This window comes from Heloderma suspectum, chromosome 1 (assembly GCF_057233095.1).
Source record: "Heloderma suspectum isolate Gila_16-S chromosome 1, 16-S_ref, whole genome shotgun sequence".
NCBI classification, from domain to species: domain Eukaryota; kingdom Metazoa; phylum Chordata; class Lepidosauria; order Squamata; family Helodermatidae; genus Heloderma; species Heloderma suspectum.
In genome coordinates this window covers 297,318,058-297,342,772 of record NC_139458.1, presented here as the reverse complement: position 1 = coordinate 297,342,772, position 24,715 = coordinate 297,318,058, and the positions used below count along the sequence as shown (strand labels likewise).

The 24,715-nt window shown below is 43.9% G+C and overlaps 1 protein-coding gene across 3 annotated transcripts in view; it reads right to left on the bottom strand.

Annotated features, from left to right (window-relative positions):
- Positions 1 to 24,715, bottom strand: part of RIMS1 (regulating synaptic membrane exocytosis 1) — a 379,415-nt gene that overhangs the window by 188,299 nt on the left and 166,401 nt on the right. For 2 of the 3 annotated variants that reach the window (XM_084826895.1, XM_084826894.1), the window contains exons 3-4: positions 12,482 to 12,825; positions 8,708 to 9,585 (exon numbers count right to left, since the gene is read on the bottom strand). In XM_084826895.1, coding sequence (XP_084683021.1) covers positions 8,708 to 9,585; positions 12,482 to 12,825 — 1,222 coding nt within the window. Of the gene's footprint in view, positions 1 to 8,707; positions 9,586 to 12,481; positions 12,826 to 16,255; positions 16,343 to 24,715 lie in introns of those variants that run through there. The other variant, XM_084826897.1, reaches the window with a different exon arrangement.

Here is a 24,715-nt window from a genome sequence, read left to right as displayed (position 1 = left end):
GCCTATACTGTTGAAATTAAATTAGCCAGGTTCAGTTTGTAAGCATCAGCACAACAGCTAAATGAACAAGTGCTAAACATTTGTGATGCTGCCTGTGGTCACCAAACGGGGGAGTAAAACTGTAACCTTCACAAAGAAGGCAAAACAGACAGGTCAATGGGAACAACACAAATGTGCATTCTGTTCTCTGCATGTAAGAAAGGCTTGATGAAGTTTAGGAACAGCTTATCCACAGCGGGAGAGAGGGGAGTGAAAATGATTGGAAGCAAGGGAATAAAAATAAAAGGGAATCCTTCGGAAGGATTTCAAGGGCAGTCATTGCACTTGTGGGACCCACTGCTTGCAATGGGGAATTTCTGGTATAGGTCTGGTCAGCGGAGCTCCTTTCTGCAAGCTCTGCTGACCTGCACCCTTCCAGAAATGAATGTTTCCACTAGTTTCGGACTGCTTTGGGAACCACTAGATTCCCATTTTGCTAGCAGTATGTACGGCTGCTGCCCAAAATGTGCAAAACTGACAATTTCTGGTCAGCATTAATGGTTAAGATGATACAAGAGTACCTGTGGCATTGCCAGTGCTGGTCAGAAGCCTTGTTCTGTGGCTAACCCTGGGGGTGCATGAGTGTGGCACCTATTGCTCTGAGATTTTGCACTGACTAGGGATGGCGGAGAATTTCTCCCCGAAACTTCGGGGGGCCGAGCGCCAACGTGTTCGGCCCCCCGAACAAGTTTCGGGGAGAAATCCTCCGAACCCCCCCCGCACCCCGCACCCCCCCCCGGGACGGGACTTACCTTCACCGAATGTCCCTCCCGGTGGCTGGTCCGGCCGGCGGTTCGGCGGGTGTTCGAGTGGGGCGGGAGCGGCAGCCGGTCTTTCGACCGGCTGCCGCCGCCGCCATTGCAATGAAAGAAAAAAAAAACGCCCCCTGATAGGCTACGTGACGATTCACGTAGCCTATCACGGCTAGATTTGCAAAGTCAGCCGTGATAGGCTACGTCAATCGTCACGTAGCCTATCACGGGTGACTTAAAAAAAAAAAAAAAGCGCATACGGATAATGGCGGCCCCCATAGGGAGCCGCCATTCCCGTTCCTTATTTGGTCGCCGTAGTCTACGTAAACATTTATGTAGACTACAGCGACTAAATAAGGAACGCGAATGGCGGCTCCCTATGGGGGCCGCCATTAGCGTACGCGCTTTTTTTTTTTTTTAAGTCACCCGTGATAGGCTACGTGACGATTGACGTAGCCTATCACGGCTGACTTTGCAGATCTAGCCGTGATAGGCTACGTGAATCGTCACGTAGCCTATCAGGGGGCGTTTTGTTTTTGTTTTTTAACTTTCGCGTTCGCGGCCGGGCGAGGTGGGAAGCCTCCTCCCTGGCCTGAATTTCGGCCGGGGCGAGGCGGGAAGCCTCCCCCCCGGCCTGAATTTCGGCCGGGGCGAGGCAGGAAGCCTCCCCCCCCGGCCTGAACTTCGCGGGGGGACCAGCGAGGCGCCCCCCCCACCACGAACGTCCTTCGACGACAGGTAAGGGACTTTTGTCCACCCCTAGCACTGACCCCTGATCTTATTTCCCAGGGCTAGTTCTAATGGAACATGTTGCATTTAATGGATGGTACACAGGGCCTGGGGTTGCTTTTAAGAGAAACCATTTCAACAGATGAATTGTCCATACAACATGACAATGCTATGATGAAGGTTAACTACAGAGGAATCCAATCTCAGCTCCCTGTGAGCCAATATATATGTGTGATTTACTGTGGCAGGAAAGCACTTCAGGGTTGTTTGGGACACATGAGGTCGTGGCCACCCTGAAGCCACCCCGCCACTTCCCCTCTAAAACGTGCATTTTCTGAAACTCATTTTAGCACTTATTTTACCTTAAAAATGGCTCCTGCACGCTGCAGTGTGCCCTACTCACCCAAATTAAATTCTGCATGCTGGGCGTGGTTAGGGGTGTGTCTGTGTCTCTTAGGAGAGAGGGATTAAAAGGATAGCCTGCTAGGTCTACTCAGATGTAAGGAGCAGAGATGAGAAAGTGAGCCAAAGGGCTGGTGAAGGAGTGCCGTAAGGAGCTGCTGTTCTGCCGAGGCTTAACTCATTCATAGAATGCAGCCTGTTTTTTCCCTTCTTAAAGTTGCAGTCTTGGGATTCCAATGTGTCAGGATAGTGGCTTGACCCATTCATAAAATGCAGCCCGTTTTCTCCATTCATAAAAGCACAGCTTTAAGCTTTAAGCTTTCACAATATCCCAGTGGTGGATGAGAGAGAAAAGTTGTGGGGTTAAACTACAGGGGCTCAATTCAGTGCTTCCAAACTTTCCCGAGCAGGGGTGTGTGGATAGGGGTGGGAACAAGCCTCCCATTTGCTCAGCAGCATCTGCACGTGTGATGACATTCAGTGCTAGTGGTGGGGCTCCGCCCATGTGACCCTGAAGTAAGGAGGACTGACACGTGGCATGACCTGTGAAAGCGTGTTTTAAGGTACTGTATACTCAGATTTTCTGGCTATGTGTGTCCCTGACAGACCAAAGCTGATTTCATGAAAATACGCATTAAACATGAAAGCGCTTCACATCCTGTTGCCAAGCAGATCCAGCCTACTATGTGTGTGTGAGAATGCATACACAGAAATTACTTGGAAACCCAAGTGCAGAAACAATCTCTTGGAACTGGCCCTTGTTGAAGCAGTGTCTGGAGTTTTCTAGGGATGTACGAAAGTCATTTACCTGATTACGAAATTGATTCGCGGTGGGGGGGAAGCGCTCTATCCCTCCCCCTGAAATTCTGGCCGGGGAGGGAGGCGCCCCATCCCTCCCCCCTGAAATTCTGGCTGGGGGGGAGGCGCCCCATCCCTCCCCCCAAAATTCTGGCCGGGGGGGAGGCGCCCTGTCCTTCCCGCCACGAATCCTGGCTGGCCGGGAACACAAGGCAGCGGCCGTAGCCACCGCCGTTTGCGTCCCTGCAGTCAGCCGTGATAGCCTACGTAAATGTTTACGTAGCCTATCATGGCTGAGTAAAAAAAAAATCCGCACGTACGCAAATGGACACTACGCTATTTGCGTTCCCCTTATTTTTGCTGTAGTCTACATAAATGTTTACGTAGACTAGACGTGCCAAAATAAGGAACACAAATGGCGGCGCCCATGGGCGCCACCATTTGCATACGCGCGGTTGTTGTTGTTGTTGTTTTACTCAGCCGTGATAGGCTATGTAAACATTTATGTAGCCTATCACGGTATTCTTTAAAAATCTAGCCGTGATAGGCTACGTTAATCTTTACGTAGCCTATCATGTTTTGGGGGGGGTTGTTTTTTTACTGGAAATGGCGGCGGCAGCCGGTCGGAAGACCGGCCGCTGCAGCCGCCGAACCGCCACTGGAGCCACCGCCGCCAGGGAGATTCGCACAAGGTAAGTCCCGTCTCGGGGGGGGCGGGGGGCAGACCGTTTCACCACCAATTTTGGGGGGCCGAATGCGCTGGCATTCGGCCTCCCTGAGATTCGTGGCAAAATTCTCTGACATCCCTAGAGTTTTCTCTGAGAAAATCCAGCACATATCTGTGTTTCAGTCCGAGATGGACTCGCTGAATCTCTTGGAGATAACCTGGAGGCGGGGTGAGGAACCAAGAAAAATGAAAGATAAAGTTACTTAGTTCTTTTCCACAGCCAAAAAAGGAAGCAATTTTTTAGCACTGGCTTCTAGGGCAAGCAAGAACTCTGTGGCAGCTGAAGGCTGCCTTCAGGTATCTTACTCTTATCCTTCTGCATAGGAAAAAAAGATAGCAACAAATATAGTTCTTCACATCAGAAATTGCACAAATTGTTTTCCCCCAGTGGGAAATTCTATTTCAGTGCAATTTTTACAATAGCCAGTTTGTTCAAATGCTTGCCCCATAATATTCCTTATTCACATCACAACCAAAATAATCTGGGGCAAGCCCACAGAGCAATTCTATGCATGTTTACCCAGAAAGTTCAGACAGTTTACCATATAGTAAATTCAAGGTTACCTTAAGCCACTCAAACCAGAATAAGAGTTTGACAGAAAAGACAAACCAGAGTTTGATAGCAAAGACAACATGACACATGTTGGTGCTTGAGACAAAAGATCGTAATGGTGCCTCCCACGCAATATTGGGGAAAATTCATTAATAAGTTAAGTAACTGACAATTATGTTGCTCAAGGAGGACACCTCACCCTGCCCAATGGTCATATTTGCCTGATATGAAAGACAAGCACCTTAAACCCACCCCATTCCAAATACATCATGCAGAACCTCCTCTACTTCCTCGATGCAGGCACAATTGGGGACTTTTCTTTCTTTTCTTGTTTCTGGATCATGGCCACAGTGTGGAAATAAGTTTGGCCAAAATCCAAGAAATGTGTTTAGACAGGACTAGAATTTTCGTATCTGTCCATAGATCAGTTACTCAATTTTTATTGCACTGTGAATACTTATCCACTGAGTCCACCCTTGAATAGCTGCACAATGTGATTTATAATACAGGGAGCAAACATCACCATAAACTTCCAGTCTCCAGCTATTGTTCTCAAAGTGAAAATTTACATTAGACTGAGATGACATATACAGTATATACTACAACTGGTATGACATGGACATGGCATCCATTCATAAAATCAGACTTGGTGAAGAAGGTGTCTCCTCCTCTCTCCAATTTTGGTTATTCTATACTAGAGCCAGTTCACAGAAATGGAAGGCAGGGAACTGGGATTGGATGCAGTTTCCTACTGAGAATATACTCACTGGTAAATCTGTGGTTGAAGCCACATAATACAGGAAGTAATCTCCTCCAAGACAAACTGAACACATTAAGTGTAGTTTTGTGATTTTGGTTCCTGATGTTTCCCACCCGCACTACGAAAAGCATCTGTGGAAAGCTGGAATCTTGAGTGGAAGGCATGTGTGTGTGTGTGGGGGGGGGGGATAAGGTAAATGCCTGCTAGACCCTTTCCTGGCCAGCCATTTGGCCTGTTCAAAATAATATCCCCCTCGCCAAGCTGCTTTCCCATTTGAGTGTGTGTGTGTGGCAGAGGGACATAAGGGCCCCCATATCTTTTCCTACATAGAAGAAGCAATTCTTGCACCAACTGCTGTTAAAAGGGGGAAGGGGAAATCAAAACCCTTGTTGGACACATCCAAGTCTTAAACCTGCTTTCTGAATTGTGGAACAAATCAGCGAACTGAATTAAATAAAGTACGTGTGTGTGTGTGTGTGTGTGTGTGATCAATTTTGTTTGTTAGCCGTTCTGAGTTTATTTTGGTAAAGAAAGGTAGGACATATGTTTTAAAAATAAATAAAGCCAAATGTTATTATTTTCAAACCTATCGGCTGAATTGTACCTTGAATATTTTGCAAGTATAAATCCCATTGACCAATAGGAGAAAGTTACGCAGGGGCTTAATTCTCCAAACTCACAGGGCCTTGCAGCACAACCCTGTTTGTCTACTGAGAAGTAAATGTAACTGAGTTCAGTTGAACTTACTTCTAGGTGCTGGACTGCAGCTTTAAACAGGCTTAATGTTTGCTGGATCATACCTTTATTTATTTGTTACATTAGTATCCTACATTTCCTCCAGGGAGCTCAGAGCTGGGCAGAAGAATCCGCACAACCATCTTGTGAGATGGGCAGGGACACTGACTTGCTTGAGGCCATGCAGAGAACTGCTCAGCAGAATGAGGAACTGAACCTGGGGGCTCTCTTCACAAGCGATTTAGTGTGAAGTTAGAGCAGTCTGAATTCCTTTGCGACAGATGACATTGTCACCAATCTGCTGCCAACAGCCTCTTGAAAAGCCACATTTTCTGAGAATCCTTTTACTCTGACTTTTTTACTGAAAGCGGCTCCCTGGCGCTTTTACCACAGTGTGCTATGTCCTCCCACATTAAATCCTGGGTGTGCCTCTCTCACCTGGCAGTGACGTGGTCAAGGGGGTGGGACATCCTGTTCCCCATTGTTTCCCCACTGGAAGTAGTTTTCCCATTGAGAAAATCCCCGGGAGCACAGCAGCGACTCCTCACATTACTGCAGTAGTGGGGACACTCATTCACCTTAGCTAGCCTGCTTTTATTCTTGAACATCTCTCCCCATTCTGTGCATGTTTACTCAGAAGTGAGAAATAAATCTCCCTCCCCTGCAGTGAAAGGGTTAAAGGCTAACTTTAGTAACTTGCCCTAAAGCGCTCTTTCTCTTCTCCGATGCTCTCTTAAATTGCTGTTGCAATGCTGTGCTCCTCTGATGTTCTGTAGTTTCTCTAATGTAAAGTCGTCTCTCTTTTGTTATGTAAAATCCCTTTTCCACTTTATCACAGTACAGATCATTCATGTTTACGGGAGCTTCTCACTGCAAGCAGGAGAAGGAGAAGGTGGGGGTTGGAAGCAATAACTTCGGGGCAGACTGCTGGGATGGGTCAAAATTGAGGGGCTGAGCTGCTCTCAGGGGGGGCCTTCAGATGCTGCACTCAAGAACCAGGAATTTTGGCTTCTTCAGGGATATCTGCACACATGGGGAAAATTAGTTGCTCTCCATTCATAATAATGCAGTAGCAGGGGGGAGCCTGGACAGAGGTGGGAAACAAGACTCTCTCATTGGATGAGCAGCCCCTGCCAGTTTCATGATGTCCAGTCCTACTCCCCCCACCACACCCAGAAGTATGTTCCTTTCAAGCACTGTGTGACCCTTGAAAACTGGATTTTAAAGGTACAGTATACTTGGCTTATCTTGCTTTGTGTGTCCTTGATAGACCAAAGCTGATTCCATGAAAATCTTGGTAATACTTAGGGATGTATGAATCCCTTACCTGGTTCCAGTCCGGGGCTTCAGCGGTGGGGGGGAGTCGATCCGTCCCTCCCCCCGGAGTCCTCCCCAGCCGGCTCTGCTCCATGGCAAGGCTGCAGAGCCGCCGGCCGGGCTGCTGCTGCCACAAATGGCGGCCAACGTAGCGGCCGCCATTTGTGTCCTTGCATTAAGCCGTGATAGGCTACGTAAGTATTTATGTAGCCTATCACGGTAAAAGGCAGGGACGCAAATGGCGGCTGCAACGCCATTTGCGTCCCTGCCTTTTGCCGTGATAGGCTAAGTAAATACTTATGTAACCTATTACAGCAAAGAGCAGGGGTGCAAATGGCGTAGCGACCACCATTTGCACCCCTGCTCTTTGTCATGATAGGCTTCGTAAGTATTTATGTAGCTGTCAGGAGCGCCCTAGCTTCCTGTTGCAGTTCCCACCAATAGCCAACTCAGGACACAGACGACAAGGAATTCCTTCCAAAACTTTATTCCTTTATGACTCTTTCAAATACTAGTCACTAGCAACTAAGCAAGGAACAGCAGTGGGGAAAGATAGCAGAGTAGCCTAAGCTCCAGGTAAGGCAGCTGGTCCCTGTTTGAAGGAGAACTGCCGGAAGACTCTGAACTTATGGGCTAGGGAGAGATCCTCCCTCTTTCCCTTGGGTCCTCGGGACACGACCGTTGTTTGCACGCCAAGCGAGCGCTATGCCTCCTTTCTGTGCCCTCCATCTGTCGTTGCTCCCTGCGTCTGCGCCGAGCGTCCAGCAAGCCCCCCTCCAGCGCTTTCTCACTGCCAGGGTCACTATCTCTTCCAGGAATGCTGGCAGGAGGAATCTCTGCCAGCTGCTGTGCTTGTGAGAGACGAGCGAGCTCCTCTCCCACAGATTGCTGTTCCTCCTCAGAATCAGAACTGCTCTGGGGCTCTATTGGCTCAGTTTCCACTCTGACAGTAGCCTATCATGGCCTAATGCAGGCATGCAAATGGCGGCTGTTACGACGGCCGCCATTTGCGGCAGCAGCAGTCCAGCAGCAGCCGGAAGATGAGCCGCCGCCGCATCCGCTGCCAGGTAGGTCAGTCTCGGGTGGATTTCGGGGGGTGGCGGGGTGGAGGAGGCCGTTCCGCCACAGACTCTAGGGGGCTGGATTCTAAAGAATCCGGCCTCACTGGAGTCCGTGGCGGAATTCTTCAACATCCTTAGTAACACTCCAACGCACTTCTCATTCCATTGCCGTGAAGATCCCCTCCCTCCGCCCCATCATCCCACGTTCTTACCCAAGAGCTCTGTTCTGACATACTTCAAATTCAAAGGTGAAGGAAAAAGTGGGGAAAGTCCACTGGTGATTGATGACATGGAAGATGAGCCTTTCTAAAACTATCCATCAACTGATACATATACTCTATGGGTTGTATCCAATCTGAGTCTTACTTAGAGCAGACCCATTGAAATGAATGGAACTTAAGATAGACTAGCACTGGATACAATTCTTTTATGTCTCACAGTAAAACACTATTTATTTATTTATTTATTTATTTATTTTATTGCATTTATATCCTGCCTTATAAGGAACCCAAGGCGGCTTACATTATCCTCCTCCTTTCCATTTTATCCTCACAACAACAACCCTGTGAGGTAGGTTAGGCTGAGAGTGCGTGTCTGGCCCAAAGTCACCCAGTGAGCTTCCATGGCCGAGTGGGGACTAGAACCTGGATCTCCCAGCTCCCAGTTCAACACTCTTGCCACTACACCACACTGGTAGAAAAACTATGAGAGAACATAATCGCCTTAGTTTAAGATAATTTCATTACATCATGAGCGCAAAGGCATATTTGGACCAAATATTTTCCACACACAGTATACGGATAGATTTAAATTATTAAAAAAAAATAAACTTACCTTTTTCGCTGACACTTTCACTTTCTATTTCCACATCATCACAACTGGTATATTCAGGTGTGGACGCTCCTTCTTCCTCAGAGCTGCTGACTGACATTTGTCTTTTCTTTCCACCCCGTCTCGATCTATGAGGCTTTGGAGGAGATGGTCGCACTGATTCTGACTGGTCAGAACTAAGGGAATCATTCCTTAGCATGGTCTCCATTTTTTCCCGCTTTGCTTTCCGGTTGAGAATAGCAGAGCTGGGATCTAGGCGACTCTGTGTTTTGAAGGAATCATGGTTTTTGGATTCTAGGTGCTCGGTAGGAACCACACTATGCCTGGGAGTTGGTGGGCTATGATTAGCTAATTGTTTAGAGACGGAAATCCTTACATCACCTGTTCTTTCTATCGAGTATGTCCTCTGAGCATCCGGATGAGATTTTATATCCTGAGTTCCTTGTGATGGTGAGTGCTTCCCTAGTTTACTCTCAGGTACCTCTGGCTCCTCGACTTCTGTATGGGGCAAGGCAACATCGCTGTGTCTTCTTTCATGCCGCACTTTCGAAACTTTCGCATGCATGCGCATCTGTTGCTCCTCGGGATGGGGCTTTACAGGATACCTTGCCAGATTTGGATCACTTCTGTATCGAGTGTGATATTCATCGTCTTTTCTTTGCTTTTCTTCATCTACTGCTTTGCCTTCTTCAAAATTTGGCGGAAAGTCTGAATAGTCCTGAGACCTCCCTTTCTCTAATCTTCTACCATCACGTCTTTCTTTAGATTCCCTCTCCTCTGTTTGTCCTTCACCCTGCTGAAGTGAGGATTTTGGCACACGTTTGCGCTCACCTTTTAGACCTCCTTTTCCATTCTGTTCAGAACCTGTGGATGTCTTCTTCCTGATGTGCAGGGATGGGGAGGGGGAGAAATAACAGGACAAATCACACAAACCCATTCAACAACAAGCAGTCAAGCCAATTTTGGGCAAACTGTATCACTCTAGACACCAAAAAAGAAAAAGGCAGAGCAGGAATATAAGAAGCTGCCTTATACTGAGCCAGACCATTGGTATATCCAGCTCATTACTGTCTACACCAGCCTTCCCCAAGCTGGTGCCCTCCAGATGATTTGGACTACAATGACCAGCATTCCTGACCATTGGCCATGCTGGCTGGGGCTGATGGGAGCTGAAGTCCATAATATCTGGAGGGTACCATGTAGGTGACAGCTGATCTACACTGAGTAGCAGCAGCTATCCCACCCCTACCTGGAGAAGCCAGGGAGCTTCTTGAACCAGAAGGGAGGAGGACAACTGGGGCAATTTGTCACAGACCTCCACAAAGCAAGAGGGCCTGCCTTCACTCCTATCTGTATCACTGGCAACTGCCCCAGCCCTGCTACAGCTCCCACCAGCGCCTCACAAACACATGGGTCTTTGTAGGGGGCAGCAGCAGGGACCACACCATCTCATCTGCTCCAGGCCTCAAAACCCCCCTGGGTAACCCTAGCATCAGGGCCGGCATCAAGCATAGACAGGGTTGGGCATCTGCCACAGGCCTACAGCCCAGCAGGGCCCCACTGGCAAGAGCCCCCTGGAGTTGCAGCTCCGCTTCACCATCACAACCTGCTGATTCACCTGCCTCTTGCTCAGGCCCAGACAACAGTGGTGGTGAGGAGGAGGAGCAGCAGATGCCACGGCCTCCTTGCTCACTGGCTCTCTGCCTGTCAAGCAAGCAATGGCGAGAAAGAAGATGAGGAGCAACTGCTGGAGCAACTGCTGGGGATATCGGCATTGAGAAGGTAGACCCTCTAAGAGAGGGGGCCCATTGAGGGTGTCTTGCCCAAGAGCCCTAAAACCTGGAGCTGGCACTGCCCGGCATGTCAAGCATGTGATCTACCACCAAGCTATTCTTTCCAATAAACTGCAGAGAAGACGAAACAAAGTATTTTAAACTACTTAATACTTCCACCATCATTATTGTCTTCTCAAGAAGACAGATGCCAAAAATAAAGGTAATAACACTTTTTTTTTTTTTGGTAATCTCTGAATTATTGTTTTTTAAAGTTCAACTTTACTTTAGCGAATGGTTTAAAGAAAACTTATAAAAAGTCTGGATATTAAAGAGTTCATTCTGGACCAGGCATCATGACTCTAAATGTTTGTGCCAGTATGTCTGTCTGCTGTGCTATCCATAGGCACAGATGAACCCTGCTCCCTCTTCCAGATACATTTAGCAGACCTAAAAAATAATAATTGTGCAGTTGTTTTCACATAACAAGATACATAGATTTTCACTGCATGAATATGGCTATGAGCATATGAAATTGTAAAGTGAAAATCAGATCTTAAAGAATCTGTGCAGAGAAGTCTTAATGCCATTCTGAAAACTAATATTGGTCTGCAGCTGGAATGTGTTCTTTTTAGGGTCTGAAGCAAGAAAACGTTAATTGTTAACCAAAAACCAACATCGCTGAGTCAGGTTATGGCGCAATTAAATTGCACCTGAGTGCAATTATTCATAAGCCAAGACAATTGATCTAAGAACTCTCCCACCTTGCCTTAATCTTGCTGAGCAACCACTGGGTCTTCCAAGAACCCCATCATCTTCCCTCTTAGTAAAGAACATCAGGTTCCTGGCTGGCCTACCCCCGTCTAGGCAGTGGCTGGGTTCCAAAGAAGTAATATGAGCATGCAGGACAAAACAGAACATCCCAAAGCTTTGCTTGTTGTTGTCACTGATGGAGTTTCCACTAGTCCTGGGCCAAAGTATTTGGCTCAGCGATTTTTGTACGTGTTGTGGTGGGTGGGGCAAAATGCTCCTCAAAGGCTGAATTCACCTTCAAGATGTGGGCAAATTCTAGAGATGTTTGGGTCCCTTACGAGGCTGCCAAGTGTTTTTCTTTCTTAGAAAGACCCTTGGCTTTAAAGGCAAGAACCTACCCTGCCGATTCTTAGAATTCACCCACCATCCCCTGAATATTTGCTGAATATTCTTCCCGCCCTTTGTCCTTCCTGCAAAAGTGTACATGGGGGGGGTATTTGGCCCAGCTTTAGTTGCCACCAATACCAGAAGCCACTGCTCTTTTTTTTTTAAGTTGCATAGGCAAAAACAGCAAACAGAACACTCCAGCATATGCATGGTAATCCCCTAAGTATATTTGTCCCTTCTTTGGATCCTAGCCGGTATTTATAAAAACCAGGGCTGCAGTGTTTAGTTGATTAATCAGGTTGATTAATCTATTTTAAAATATTTTGACAGTCCAAAGAGGTGCCTCTGGTTAGCAGATTTTAATTTTAATAGTATTATTAATACTAGTACTTATAAAAAAAAATGTAGATGACATGTGCCTTCTTACATGGCCTAGAGAACTTACTGTTAATGGGCAGTATAAAAATGAGGTTAATACATTTTGAAAAAGGAATATGTATATGGGTATTTGGGAAACTGAGCTCAGAGCCTAGTCTCTCACTACACTTTCTGACTTCTCTATTTTCCTTCTTTCCCCTCTTCCCTCACACCTTCTTAGGACGGGTAGCTTCTATAATGAACTTGGAGCATTTCTCGCAGCAGTGGAGCTGTTGCCACTGTATGGGGTGAGGGGAAGGCCTCCCAGTTACCCTGCCCCCACCCCAGTACTTCAGCTGTCAGCAATGTGTCTCTGTGCACTCCACTAGAGTGTGACCAAAGCACTCTTGGAGGTTTTATATTTATAACAATAGCCTCCACCGCTTGGGATTATGACTGCAATTCTTCCCACGGTTACATGGGCAAGGTCCATTGGCTTCAGTATTACCTCTCTTTTGGGGGTTCACTTCTAGACCTTGATGAAGTTTGCTTCTGTTCCAGGCCCATCGCTTGCTGCAATACCTCTGTGCCTTTCCTTCTGTCAGTTTGCACACTAGAGGATATTTCCTGTGAAGTGGCAGCAGCAGCTGTGCTTAGGGGTGTTTGAGACCTTGACCGTTCTTGAAGCCTGGCTTTCTTTTCCCTCGGTGACTCTGAACCACCACCAGTAGCTGTATCACTCAGCGTTCCATCCTGACTGGACGGCTGTTGTGGACCACTTCCAAAAAACCATGCTCCAGATTTTGTAAGGATCTCTTGTTGCTTTCGACACAAGTTGCATACCCACATAACCTGATTGTAAAGAAAAACAAGAGTCTAAGTATTCTCCAGTTTCTCAAATGCTGAGTTGACTAAACGATCAAGACGAACAGACTAGCTTTGTGATGCTGGTGCAGGTCCTCATGCTCCAGACATGCTTGTGGAATGTGCTACTCCTGCTTGCTATGCCCAAACATACTGCAAGCAGGTGTTTTGCCTTGGCTGCGCCAAGAGTCAATGTGGTGTTGTGATTAGACTACGACTGGGGAGACCCAGAATTATATCCCACCTGGCTATTTCATTTCACTTCATCTATTATATTTCTACACCACCCCATAGCTGAAGCTCTCTGGGCAGTTCACAAAAATTAATGAAGCAAAGTGGGTGACCCTGGGGCAAGCACGATCTCTCAGCCTAACCCACTCACAAGGCTGTTGGGAGGAGAAATGGGGGCAGCAGCAGAGCCTACAGCTCAGTGGTAAAGCATGTGCTTTACATGCAGTAGGGCCCAGGTGAATCCCTGGCATCTCTAATTAAAAAAGGAAGAGAGAATCAGATGCCAGATGGTGGGAAAGACCTCTGCTGGAGACCCTGGAGGACAGCTGCCCATCAGAGTCAACAATGTTGGGTGAGGTGGACAAACAGTCTGCCCTGCCACAGCTTCCTATGTTGCCCTGAGCGTCTTGGAGGAAGGGTGGACTGAAATCGCCATAAATCAAATAAAACAAAATAAATAACTTGCAGTGGTCCTGGCTACAAAATGGTGGGAGGAGTTTTTAAAACATGCAGACAGATTTTAGGAGGAAAGTAACAAAGTGCTGTTCCTTTGTGATGTGAATTGAAGCTGAACTTTGGGTTATGATATTCCGGGTTTTCTCCCATTCATTACTGATGATTAAAGATCTAAGCAAATATAGATGAATGCCTGTTTGTTACCCTTCCAGTCAAACATTTAGTGTCACAGATATCGAAAAATAATTAGTCATCAAAGTTGAGTATCTTTCCATCACTCCCCGATGTGATTTGCCTGAGGCCTAAGAATTCTACCGACATATATATAAACATAATCATGACTTTATGTTATTGAAACTTCACTTAGGGGAAAGAAACAAAAACCTTGCCTTACTCTAGTCCAGCCTTCCCCAACCTGGTGGCCTCCAGATTTGCCGGACTTCAACTCCCATAATCCCACAGCCAGCAGCTGGCTGTGGGATTATGGGAGTTATAGTCCAGCATATCTGGAGGCCACCAGGTTGGGGAAGGCTGTTCTAGCCATATTTAAGAAGATCAAATATTCATATTGCAAGAATGTTTATATGCTCTCAGGAAGGTCTGAAAGCAAGCAAGCATTCTATTCCTAGGCCATTACCAGTAGATTTTTAAAACACAAATTCTTTCAGTAACACTGGATAACAGCAACATACATTAAGGCCAGATGCTGGCCTAAGTACTATGCAGGGATCAAGGAAGCCATGCCCTGTAAAAGATAATAGATCCAAAAAGAAGTTAAAGAGCAATCCTACGCATACTTACGTGAAAGTAAGCCTAATAAAAAAATAAATGGCACTAGTTTCCCAGTAAATGTGATTAAGACCAGGCTGTCAGCTAAATAAGGTGAACAAAAATGAATAGAAAAAGGAAATTTCTAAGAACGAATTGAAAAATAAATACATTGCAGATACCATTATAGTTAAATGTTTTATAAACTTTGAAAAATAATAAATTTGATGATGTACACAAAAGCAAAACATAAAAAGAAAGTACACTGTATACTGAGTAATAAAGATATTAATATAGACGAGTCCAATGAGAAGGAAATGAAATTTAAAAAAGAAACTGAAAAATATTGAAGTGTTACTGATATCCACTGATAATACTCCAATGATAATGTGCAAAACACTACTACTTCCCACTAAATACTCCAAAATACATAGTACAGGGTCAACATATTTCAGTAATAATGGAAACAAATAATCTTGTAACAGTCGTTGCAAGAAGCAGCCTACATGCCAAGAGTCCTGCCTATGTCAAGGAACCAAGAATTATTCTGGCACACATACTGATAACAAATTATCTTTAGATAATGCACAGGGAATGAACTCATGAAATCTTTACGAAGTTCATAGAATACAAAAACTAATACTTATCAAAATAATCCCAAAATTGATGACATATGGATAGATAGAAGAATAATTATTAAAAGCAGCAGACCTTATCGATGTAATACTTTTTAATTCAATATTTAAATTGTGGGCAAAAAAGAGAAAAATCAAATATGATAAAAAATCCATTGTCAGAAGATATTTCCCCTTTCCACGCAACAGAAGAAAGTATTTACAATACTGTTAATTAGGTTTTTTTAATTAAAAAATAGGGAATTCATCAAAATGTATGCCAACAATAGAGCAAAGAGATTTGGTTTTACTTAAAAATAAAAAGATAACCCCTAGTGAAGTAATAGTGACAGCTTCAACAACAAACAGGAAGCAATCAAAAACATTCTTTATTGTTATCTTTCTTTCCTTTATCTGGTATAATTTGACAATGAAACATCTTGGAGGAACTGAAAGTTTCTGAAGCTTTGCAAAATAAACAAATGAAAATATAGGTTAACACTGTACTATACAAATGTGCATGTAAAATCAAACTGAAAACCTATTTGCAAGCAATTGCTGGATATTTCCTGTGTGTGAATGTGTATAGCATGTATCAAAATGGATCGCTTTTAGCCAATATTTGAATAAAATTTGATGGCTCAGGGAAAGATTAAAAATAAGGGTCCCAAACAGTTTTATTAGAAAAGCTGAGAGTTTTGCCACTGACCTTTGTAGAAAGTGGACCATACCCTAGATGGAGGTGTCCCAAAATTCCCAAGTTCATTACTAGTAAGCAATGTACCTGTTCCCAAGTTCATTACTAGTGAGCAATGTTTCCAATCAAAACTAGCAAATTGAAACCAATGTTCATTTGTGATGCTCTTTCTAGGGCCTATATGCTATACTGAATAAAACTCAAAAAAATTGGAAGTCAAAATCCAGCAAACTTCCATAATCTGTAAACTATTAATATGAAATAAGATTTAATATATATGCAATGCACTCATAACATAATTTCCATTATATCACTGATGGACACTATTCCATTATCATTCCTCCTAATGCAACATATGTGAAAGAAGCACATCTTTAAAAATTAAAAATTTCTGTGTTAATTTTTTTGTTATATACTTGTATAGCTTCTTACTGCAATTATTTCTTATGGGCATAACTATGCATCCTAAATAACGCAAACAGCCATGGCAGAAGTGTAGGTGTACACACACATACACACACACACACACATACACAACTATATCTAAATATAAAAATGCTGTACCTCTAGCAGTCATTTAGAGCTATTAATTGGAGAATTTGCACACACACACACAGAGATTATACATGAAGTAAATCTCTATTATACTCACATAGTTGCTACACTACCATCTCTGTTCGGGATTCTCTTCAGAGCTTAGTTGATACATGCTAGGTTAGCCTTGAACTATATTCACTCCAAAGGGGAAGGGAGGGGTAGAGACAAAAGCCCTTCCTCAAAAGGGGAAAAAAATAAACTTTGAGGTGATCTAATGGTTTCAGTGAGAAAGCTGCTTACTGAAAAATATTTTGTAGGGAAGTACAAGCAAGCAATCTAGCAGCATGCAGGAATTATATCCTGATTGAAAATACTGGGCCATGGTCCAAACTAATCTAAACTAAAGCAGGTCTGTGTAATAACTTATTTTAACAATCCACAGATGTTATGCAACCAACAAACATACTGATGGAGGATTACAGTCCTTTAATGTGGCTTCTGGACCTCCACGCAATGCCCCAGGAACGTGAGGAAAGATTCTGGTTAGAATGAATTAGAATATTCAGATATTCTCCATTCATTCTAATATAGCATTAGAAATAAATGTGCACACAGCTAGACTACTATGTGGTACATCTATGCTAAAAAATATAAACTAAAAAGGAAGTGAAGTCAAGCACACAGGATCCCATTTCGTATGGGTCAAGGATTCCCGCACAGATCCATATAAAAACATTAAGGTGGTGGAAACATGCTTCAGAGCAGTAAAACGACTCCATGCTTGCCTTGACGTGAACAGCCCAGGGAGTTTCATTCACAACACATAGAAGCCTCACACTTACTGTCTCTGGCCCTTCCAAGAGTGGTCCATAGCCAGCAGATACATTATTCCTGTACTAACACAATATGAAAGCAAAACTTGAAAATGCTTGCATTGATATTATTAAAACACACTACATCTCATAAATTCACATTTACATTTTTAAATTTTAAGGACTCCTTACACAAACAAGGAGGAAAAAAATACCATCCTTAAGCAATTCCCATTTTTATTAGGCAGGGAGCTATAGGACTGGTGGGAATACTATAAGCCTCCAGAAGCTGTTGGACTACATCTTCCACCATGCCTGACCACGGTCATGCTGGCTGGGGCTGATGGAAGCTGGACACACACACGCAGCCCGGGTCCCCCACTCCTAGTCTATAGGAATGTGAGGGCTAGTTTACACACTCTGGTCAGGAACCTTGTATGTCTGATGATGAGAGTGCATGTACAAGTTAACACCGACTACTTTCAGACAATTATATCTCGGCCTAATAAGCCAAGATATGAATGAGCCTCTTGATAGGGCACACTGCCCCTTTGTTCATTCCTTCACACAAGCAGACAAACCAGAACATTTTCAGTTAGTTTCCTGTTTCAACTATAGTTACAAGCTTTGGAAGTAACCAAGGTAAAGAAAATAATAATTTGAAATTGGTTTAATACCCTGACTTGTTCTGAAGCTGATTGGCATAGTTTCCCAGAAGAATAGTTTCTTCCCAAAGGCAAGAAATGACTGGACTCTCCAATAATGTAGGTAGTATGCATTTACATTATCCCAATACTCAGGATCTTTGCCCTCTTTTTTGAGAGGGAAGAATGACACAATTAGATGCCATTTCTGAATATTTAACAATTTGTGCAGATTCCTAGGTAAAGGGGAGGTTGAGTGCTCTTGACTGCTCCCTCATCAGGTGGGTCCCAGGCAGTAATAGTTACAGTTGTCTTCTTGACTAGTAGAATTATTGTATTTAATCGTTATATTTTAGCATTGAAGTTGTTATTATGTATATTATGCTTTGATAATATTGTTGGGAAGCCGTATATAAATTTGTGAAATAAATAATCACACAATTCCTGGCCAGAGTGTGTTTGACCCAGAGTCTACACTACATTTATGACCAGATATTCTTTAACGTAGTTAAAAGTTTCCATTAAAACTCTGCAAAGCAAGAGCAAATCTGCTTTAATTCACACAATGTGGATGTTGTTTATTGATACAAACTAGTTTCATGTAACATGTGTCTCCAGGCTGCTGTGTGTGTGTTTTATTTACTGCTTTTAGCTGTTACTGTCTTGTTATCTCTTCATCATGGCGAAAACAAATTTAACTACCACTACCGCATCATCATCAATCATCATCATCGCTAAAGTAATCATAGTCTGTCTATATGAGATGAATTTGAAGTAGTTTATATTTTACATACACCTGTATTTCTTCATGATTGGACAATGGAAGACCAGATTTACACTTCTTTTTCATACCCTTTCCAACATTTGGCTGAGGCTAAAAATGTTTACAGCTTGGATACAAATCTTAAAACACATCATGCTGTGGAATATACAAAGTAGTTTCTGCTACAGTGCTAAGTGTTGATGACAATATTGTTGGTTATATGTGTTCAGGGAGAAGGAAAGTTTTCCTAATGACAAACAAAAAAGGCACAGGGGTATATATTGTTATCTATTGGTTAGAGTGAACCATTTCTTCCACTGACTTCAAAATGGCAACACTCATTATTCACAGTTGCAAGTAATTTAACCATACTGAGTTGTATTAAGTCTTAAAGCACTTCTCATGGTAGGCCAGTGGGGCTAGTTAACACACAGGAAAGGTCCTCCCTTTTCCCATCCACAGGCTCTATCCTATTACGATGAAAGCCTTTTTTTTCTATTACATTGTCAAGCTTTGGTCACCCATGCTCAGAAAGCGTAGTTTCAAATTAGAACAGGCAAAATGAAAAGTAAGATGAACAGAGACAGATGTCTATTGGTGAAAAGAAACGCTGAGAGGGCTATTATTGCCCTCTCTAACACCTGGGGGGGGGGGAGAATGGCTTAGTAAACCATTATTATAAGAACAATTTGAATTCATTCAATAGCATAGGCAGCTGGTGCTCCAAGATGCGTTGGTCCTATAAGCCCATCCAACATTGCTAAGCCACCTCTCCTCAGCTTATGCAGAGCTCCTCCTATCTGTTCCACTCCGGCGGCAGTCAAGGAAGATTCTCCTATTAGCTGTGATAGCTTAATTAGTCTCCATGGCCAACAAATGCTCGTCATGGTTATGTGAATTGGCTTGGAGAGGTAGCAGTGTCTGAATCTGTAAAAATGTGGAAGCAATCGATTTTTCCATACCAAGGCCCTTTAGCACTGCTAAAGCTAGAACTGGAATTAGAACTGTGCTTCCACACAGCACTTAATATAATACTATATTTCTCAGAACAATCCCACAACGTCTACCTCACAAGCAAGATCATAAATATGTTTATTGGAAAGTAAGTTCCATTGGTTTTAGAAAGTGTGTTTAGACTTCAGCAAATGTTTCCCCATTCGATGTGATTTAAAATGGCTCCTGCATCTCCTGCCCACCAGAATAACTGAAATCAACCATTTAGAGAGCAATCCTATGATCTCTGGAAGAGTGTCCCAGGGACCATAGGACTGCTCGTAAAATCTGATACCAGACCTTCCCCCCTCCTCGCAGCCAGCGCAGAGACAACAGTGCCAGCTGCTGCTCTGAAGTCTGAAGAGTGACCTCAGAGCATCAGGAAAGGGGGTGTTCTGGTGGGCGGTAAGGGGAGGCGACCAGAGAAGCCAGGATACCCTGAGTCTCCTCTAGTCTCCTTCCTTTCCTTTCCGAAATGCCCTCGTTAGACAGGCTGAAAAGCCCATTGGGTGAAAATACATGCGATCAGAGGATGAGGAGGCAAAGATCGCCCCTGCTGTTCCTCCTGCCCTGCTGGCTTCATAGGAAACTTGGAAGCACCCACGTTTGGGGGCTTCCAAGCGATGAGGGCACAATTGATAGGGTAATTTTCTGCATTAGTGCCTTCCTGGCCACAAGTATAACTGAAATTGGCTTTTTGATTACTTGTTTCCTTTTCTGCAGCTGGAGGAGTCCTACAGTTTGCTTTTTCATTTGTTGGACTGATTTAAAAGTGGATTAAAACATTAAGCAGCTGTCTAATCCCCTTTTAAACCAGTCCAAGTTTGGGTAAATGATCCATGAAGGGGATCCATGAAGTGATCCCCTTCATGGATCACTGCCTTGTTGTGGCAAAGGGGCTTGCGTAACTCAGTGAAGCCATAAGCGATGCCGTGCAGGGCCACCCAAGATGGACAGGTCATGGCAGAGAGTTCTGACAAAATGTGGTCCACTGGAGAAGGAAATGGCAACCCACTCCAATATTCTTGCCACGAAACCCAATGGAACATATTACAAGGCTAAAAGAGATGACGCTGGAAGATGAGCCCCTCAGGTCGGAAGGTGTCCAATATACTACTGGGGAAGAGCAGAGGGTATATGTAAAGAACAATATTGTTCTATGAAGACCTACAACACCTTCTAGAACTAACACCAAAAAAAGATGTCCTCTTCATCATAGGGGATTGGAATGCTAAAGTAGGAAGTCAAGAAATCACCGGGATAACAGGCAAGCATGGCCTTGGTGTACACAATGAAGCAGGACAAAGGCTAATAGAGTTTTGCCAAGAGAACACGCTGATCATAGCAAACACTCTTTTCCAACAGCACAAGAGACGACTCTACACATGGACATCACCAGATGGTCAATATCGAAATCAGATTGATTATGTACTTTGCAGCCAAAGATGGAGAAGCTCTATACAGTCAGTAAAAACAAGACCTGGAGCTGACTGTGGCTCAGATCATGAGCTTCTTGTTGCAAAATTTCGGCTTAAATTGAAGAATGTAGGGAAAACCACTAAACCATTCAGGTATGACCTAAATCATATCCCTTAGGAATGCACAGTGGAGGTGAGGAATAGATTTCAGGGATTAGACCTGATAGACAGAGTGCCTGAGGAACTATGGACGGAGGTCTGTAACATTGTTCAGGAGGCAGCAACGAAATCCATCCCAAAGAAAAAGAAATGCAAGAAAGCCAAGTGGCTGTCTGATGAGGCTTTACAAGTAGCTGAGGAAAGAAGGGAAGCAAAAAGCAAGGGAGAAAGGGGAAGATATATCCAACTGAATGCAGAGTTCCAGAGAATAGCAAGGAGAGACAAGAAGGCCTTCTTAAATGAACAATGCAAAGAAATCGAGGAAAACAACAGAATGGGAAAGATTAGAGATCTCTTCAAGAAAATCGGAGATCTCAAGGGAACGTTTTGTGCAAAGGCGGGCATGATCAAGGACAAAGAAGGCAGGGACCTAACAGAAGCAGATGAGATTAAGAAGAGGTGGAAAGAATACACAGGAAAGATCTGAATGTCCCTGATAGCCATGATAGTGTGGTCACTGAACTTGAGCCGGACATCCTCGAGAGTGAAGTCAAGTGGGCCTTAGGAAGCATTACTAACAACAAAGCCAGCAGAGATAACAGTATTCCAGCTGAGCTATTTAAAATCCTAAAAGATGATGCTGTTAAAGTGCTGCATTCAATATGCCAACAAATTTGGAACACTCAACAATGGCCGCAAGACTGGAAAAGGTCAGTTTACATTCCAATCCCAAAGAAGGGCAACGCCAAAGAGTGTTCAAACTACCGCACAATTGCACTCATTTCACATGCCAGCAAGGTGATGCTCAAAATCCTACAAGCTAGGCTTCAGCAGTATGCGAACCGAGAACTAGCGGAAGTACAAGCTGGGTTTCGAAGAGGCAGAGGAACTAGAGATCAAATTGCCAACATTCGCTGCATCATGGAAAAAGCAAGAGAATTCCAGAAAAACGTCTATTTCTGCTTCATTGACTACGCTAAAGCCTTTGATTGTGTGGATCACAACAAACTGTGGCAAATTCTTAAAGTGATGGGAGTACCAGACCACCTTACCTGTCTCCTGAGAAACCTGTACGAGGGTCAAGAAGCAACAGTAAGAACCAGACATGGAACAACCGATTGGTTCAAAATTGGGAAAGGAGTACGACAAGGCTGCATATTGTCACCCTGCTTATTTAACTTATATGCAGAGTACATCATGAGAAATGCCGGGTTGGATGAATCACAGGTCGGAATTAAGATTGCTGGGAGAATTATCAACAACCTCCGATATGCAGACGATACCACCCTAATGGCAGAAAGCGAAGAGGATCTCAAGAGCCTCTTGTTGAGGGTGAAAGAGGAGAGTGCAAAAGCTGGTTTGAAACTCAACATTAAAAAAACGAAGATCATGGCATCCGGCCCCATCACTTCCTGGCATATAGAAGGGGAAGAAATGGAAGCAGTGACAGATTTTACTTTCTTGGGCTCCAAGATCACCGCAGACGGTGACTGTAGCCATGAAATTAAAAGACGCTTGCTCCTTGGGAAGAAAGCTATGGCCAACCTAGACAGCATAAGAAGAAGCAGAGACATCACCTTGCCGACAAAGGTCCGTCTAATCAAAGCTATGGTTTTCCCAGTAGTAATGTATGGCTGTGAGAGCTGGACTATAAGGAAGGCTGAGCGCCGAAGAATTGATGCTTTCGAACTGTGTTGCTGGAGAAGACTCTTACGAGTCCCCTGGACTGCAAGGTGGTCAAATCAGTCCATACTAAAGGAAATCAACCCTGAGTGCTCATTGGAAGGACAGATACTGAAGCTGAAGCTCAAATATTTTGGCCACCTAATGCGAAGAGAAAACTCTCTGGAAAAGACCCTGATGCTGGGAAAGACTGAAGGCAAAAGGAGAAGGGGATGGCAGAGGATGAGATGGCTAGATAGCATCACCGATGCAATGAATATGAACTTGAGCACGCTCCGGGAGAGAGCACAGGACAGGAAGGCCTGGCGTGCTATGGTCCATGGGGTCACGAAGAGTCGGACACGACTGAACGACTGAACAAAGTTTGGGTAGTGAATCCCAGAGTTTGACTATGTGCTTTGTGAAGAAGTCTATCCTGAATCTTCTACCATTTAGCTCCATGAGATGACCCTGGGTCCTAATTTTGAGAGAGAGGGAGAAAAACTAGTCACAGTATAGGTTTGTATAAGGACAGTAAGATATTGGAACTTTTATTTTCAATTCCTTTTCTAATTATTTCCAAGTGAAATTTGCCTTTTTTGTAGCAGCTGCACACTAGGCCGGCATATTCATCGAGTCCATCACAACCCCCAAATCTCTTTCCTGGCCACTTACCAGAAACTCAGACTGCAGCAACATATATGTGAAGCGGCTTTCTTATATTGAGCCACTATTCTAATGCCCATTCTAATGCCCCAGTTTGGAGAGATTCTTTTAGAGGTCTTTGCTATCCCTTTTTGTTTTAAACACCCTAAATAATTTGGTGTCAAGTCATCAGCAAACTTGGCCACCTCACTGCTCATGCCTAACTCCAGATAATTTATGAACAAGTTAAAAGGCACTGGGCCCAATACAGATCCTTGATGTACCCCGCTGTTTACATCCCTCCATTTACATCCTTTCATTGCAAGAACTATCTATTTATTTCTACTCTCTGTTTTCTGTTCTTTAACCACTTACTGATTCTTTTACCATTACTCTCCTTTTATTCCATGACTGCTAAGTTTGCTTAGGAGTCTTTGGTGAGGGTCTTTGTCAAAAGCCTTTTGGAGGTCCAAGTAAACAATGTCCACTGGATCATAATCTAGTGGAACAAGCAAAGAAGCCAGTTTAAAAATAGTGCTGGGGGGATGGAGGGAGGAGCTTGATGCTCTCTTTCAGTCTGCAACCCTTGGAGGTCTGGAAGAACAGAGGGTGCTTCCAAACGAAGGGGTCTTAGCCCTAACAATCGGAAGCCATTGGGCAGCTGCTCCATCTTTTCTTATGTAATGAATTTTGCATGTAAGAAAAGCCATGGTAGAAGCAGTGGGAAAACACAAGAGGGTCATGAGTGGAAGACAATGTTGTCTGGACCCCTCATAAAATTATGGCAGTATAAAAGCCTTGTCTGGAAGCACACTCCAAACATTCTTCCTAACTGAAGGGATCCCTACTTCAGGCTAGCAGTTGAAATTGTAACACTTCTTTGTAAAATGGTTTGTATTTCTAATTAAGAGCTAAAGGTTTCATTTCAGCCAGCTGAAGATGATCCTTTATTAAAACTCAGTGTGTTTTACTAGATGAACCTATCCATTCAGAAGTAAGTTCAACAGAGATTAGTCCCAAGTCTGTATGCCGTGTAGCCATACCACACACAAAAATTGCCACAGGACTTCTTCTTGAAAAACTGGTAATTCTTCCTTCAACCCTGTAGTGAAATTTCTTAGAAAATTAAAATAGGTATTTTACTAGCAAAAATCCACATTCTCTCACATTTTGAGGTTTGTACCAGAAAATAAAAATGAAAATGTTGTTTAATACTTGAACTCATATAAAACATCTATATCTGAAAGAGAGAAAAAACTGTAAGAATCTGTGAAATGAATTGCACATTAAAAGTAAAGAAAGGAATGCCATGTCTTCATCATGTACATAAAACTTGACAGTGCAATACTATGCATGTCTACTCAGAAGTAAGTCCCATTGGGTAAATGGAGTTCATTGAGTAAATTGAGTTTACTCCAATGTAAGTGTGTATTTAAAGAATGGCCCCCACTCTGTGGAACTCCCTCCCTAGGGGACTCC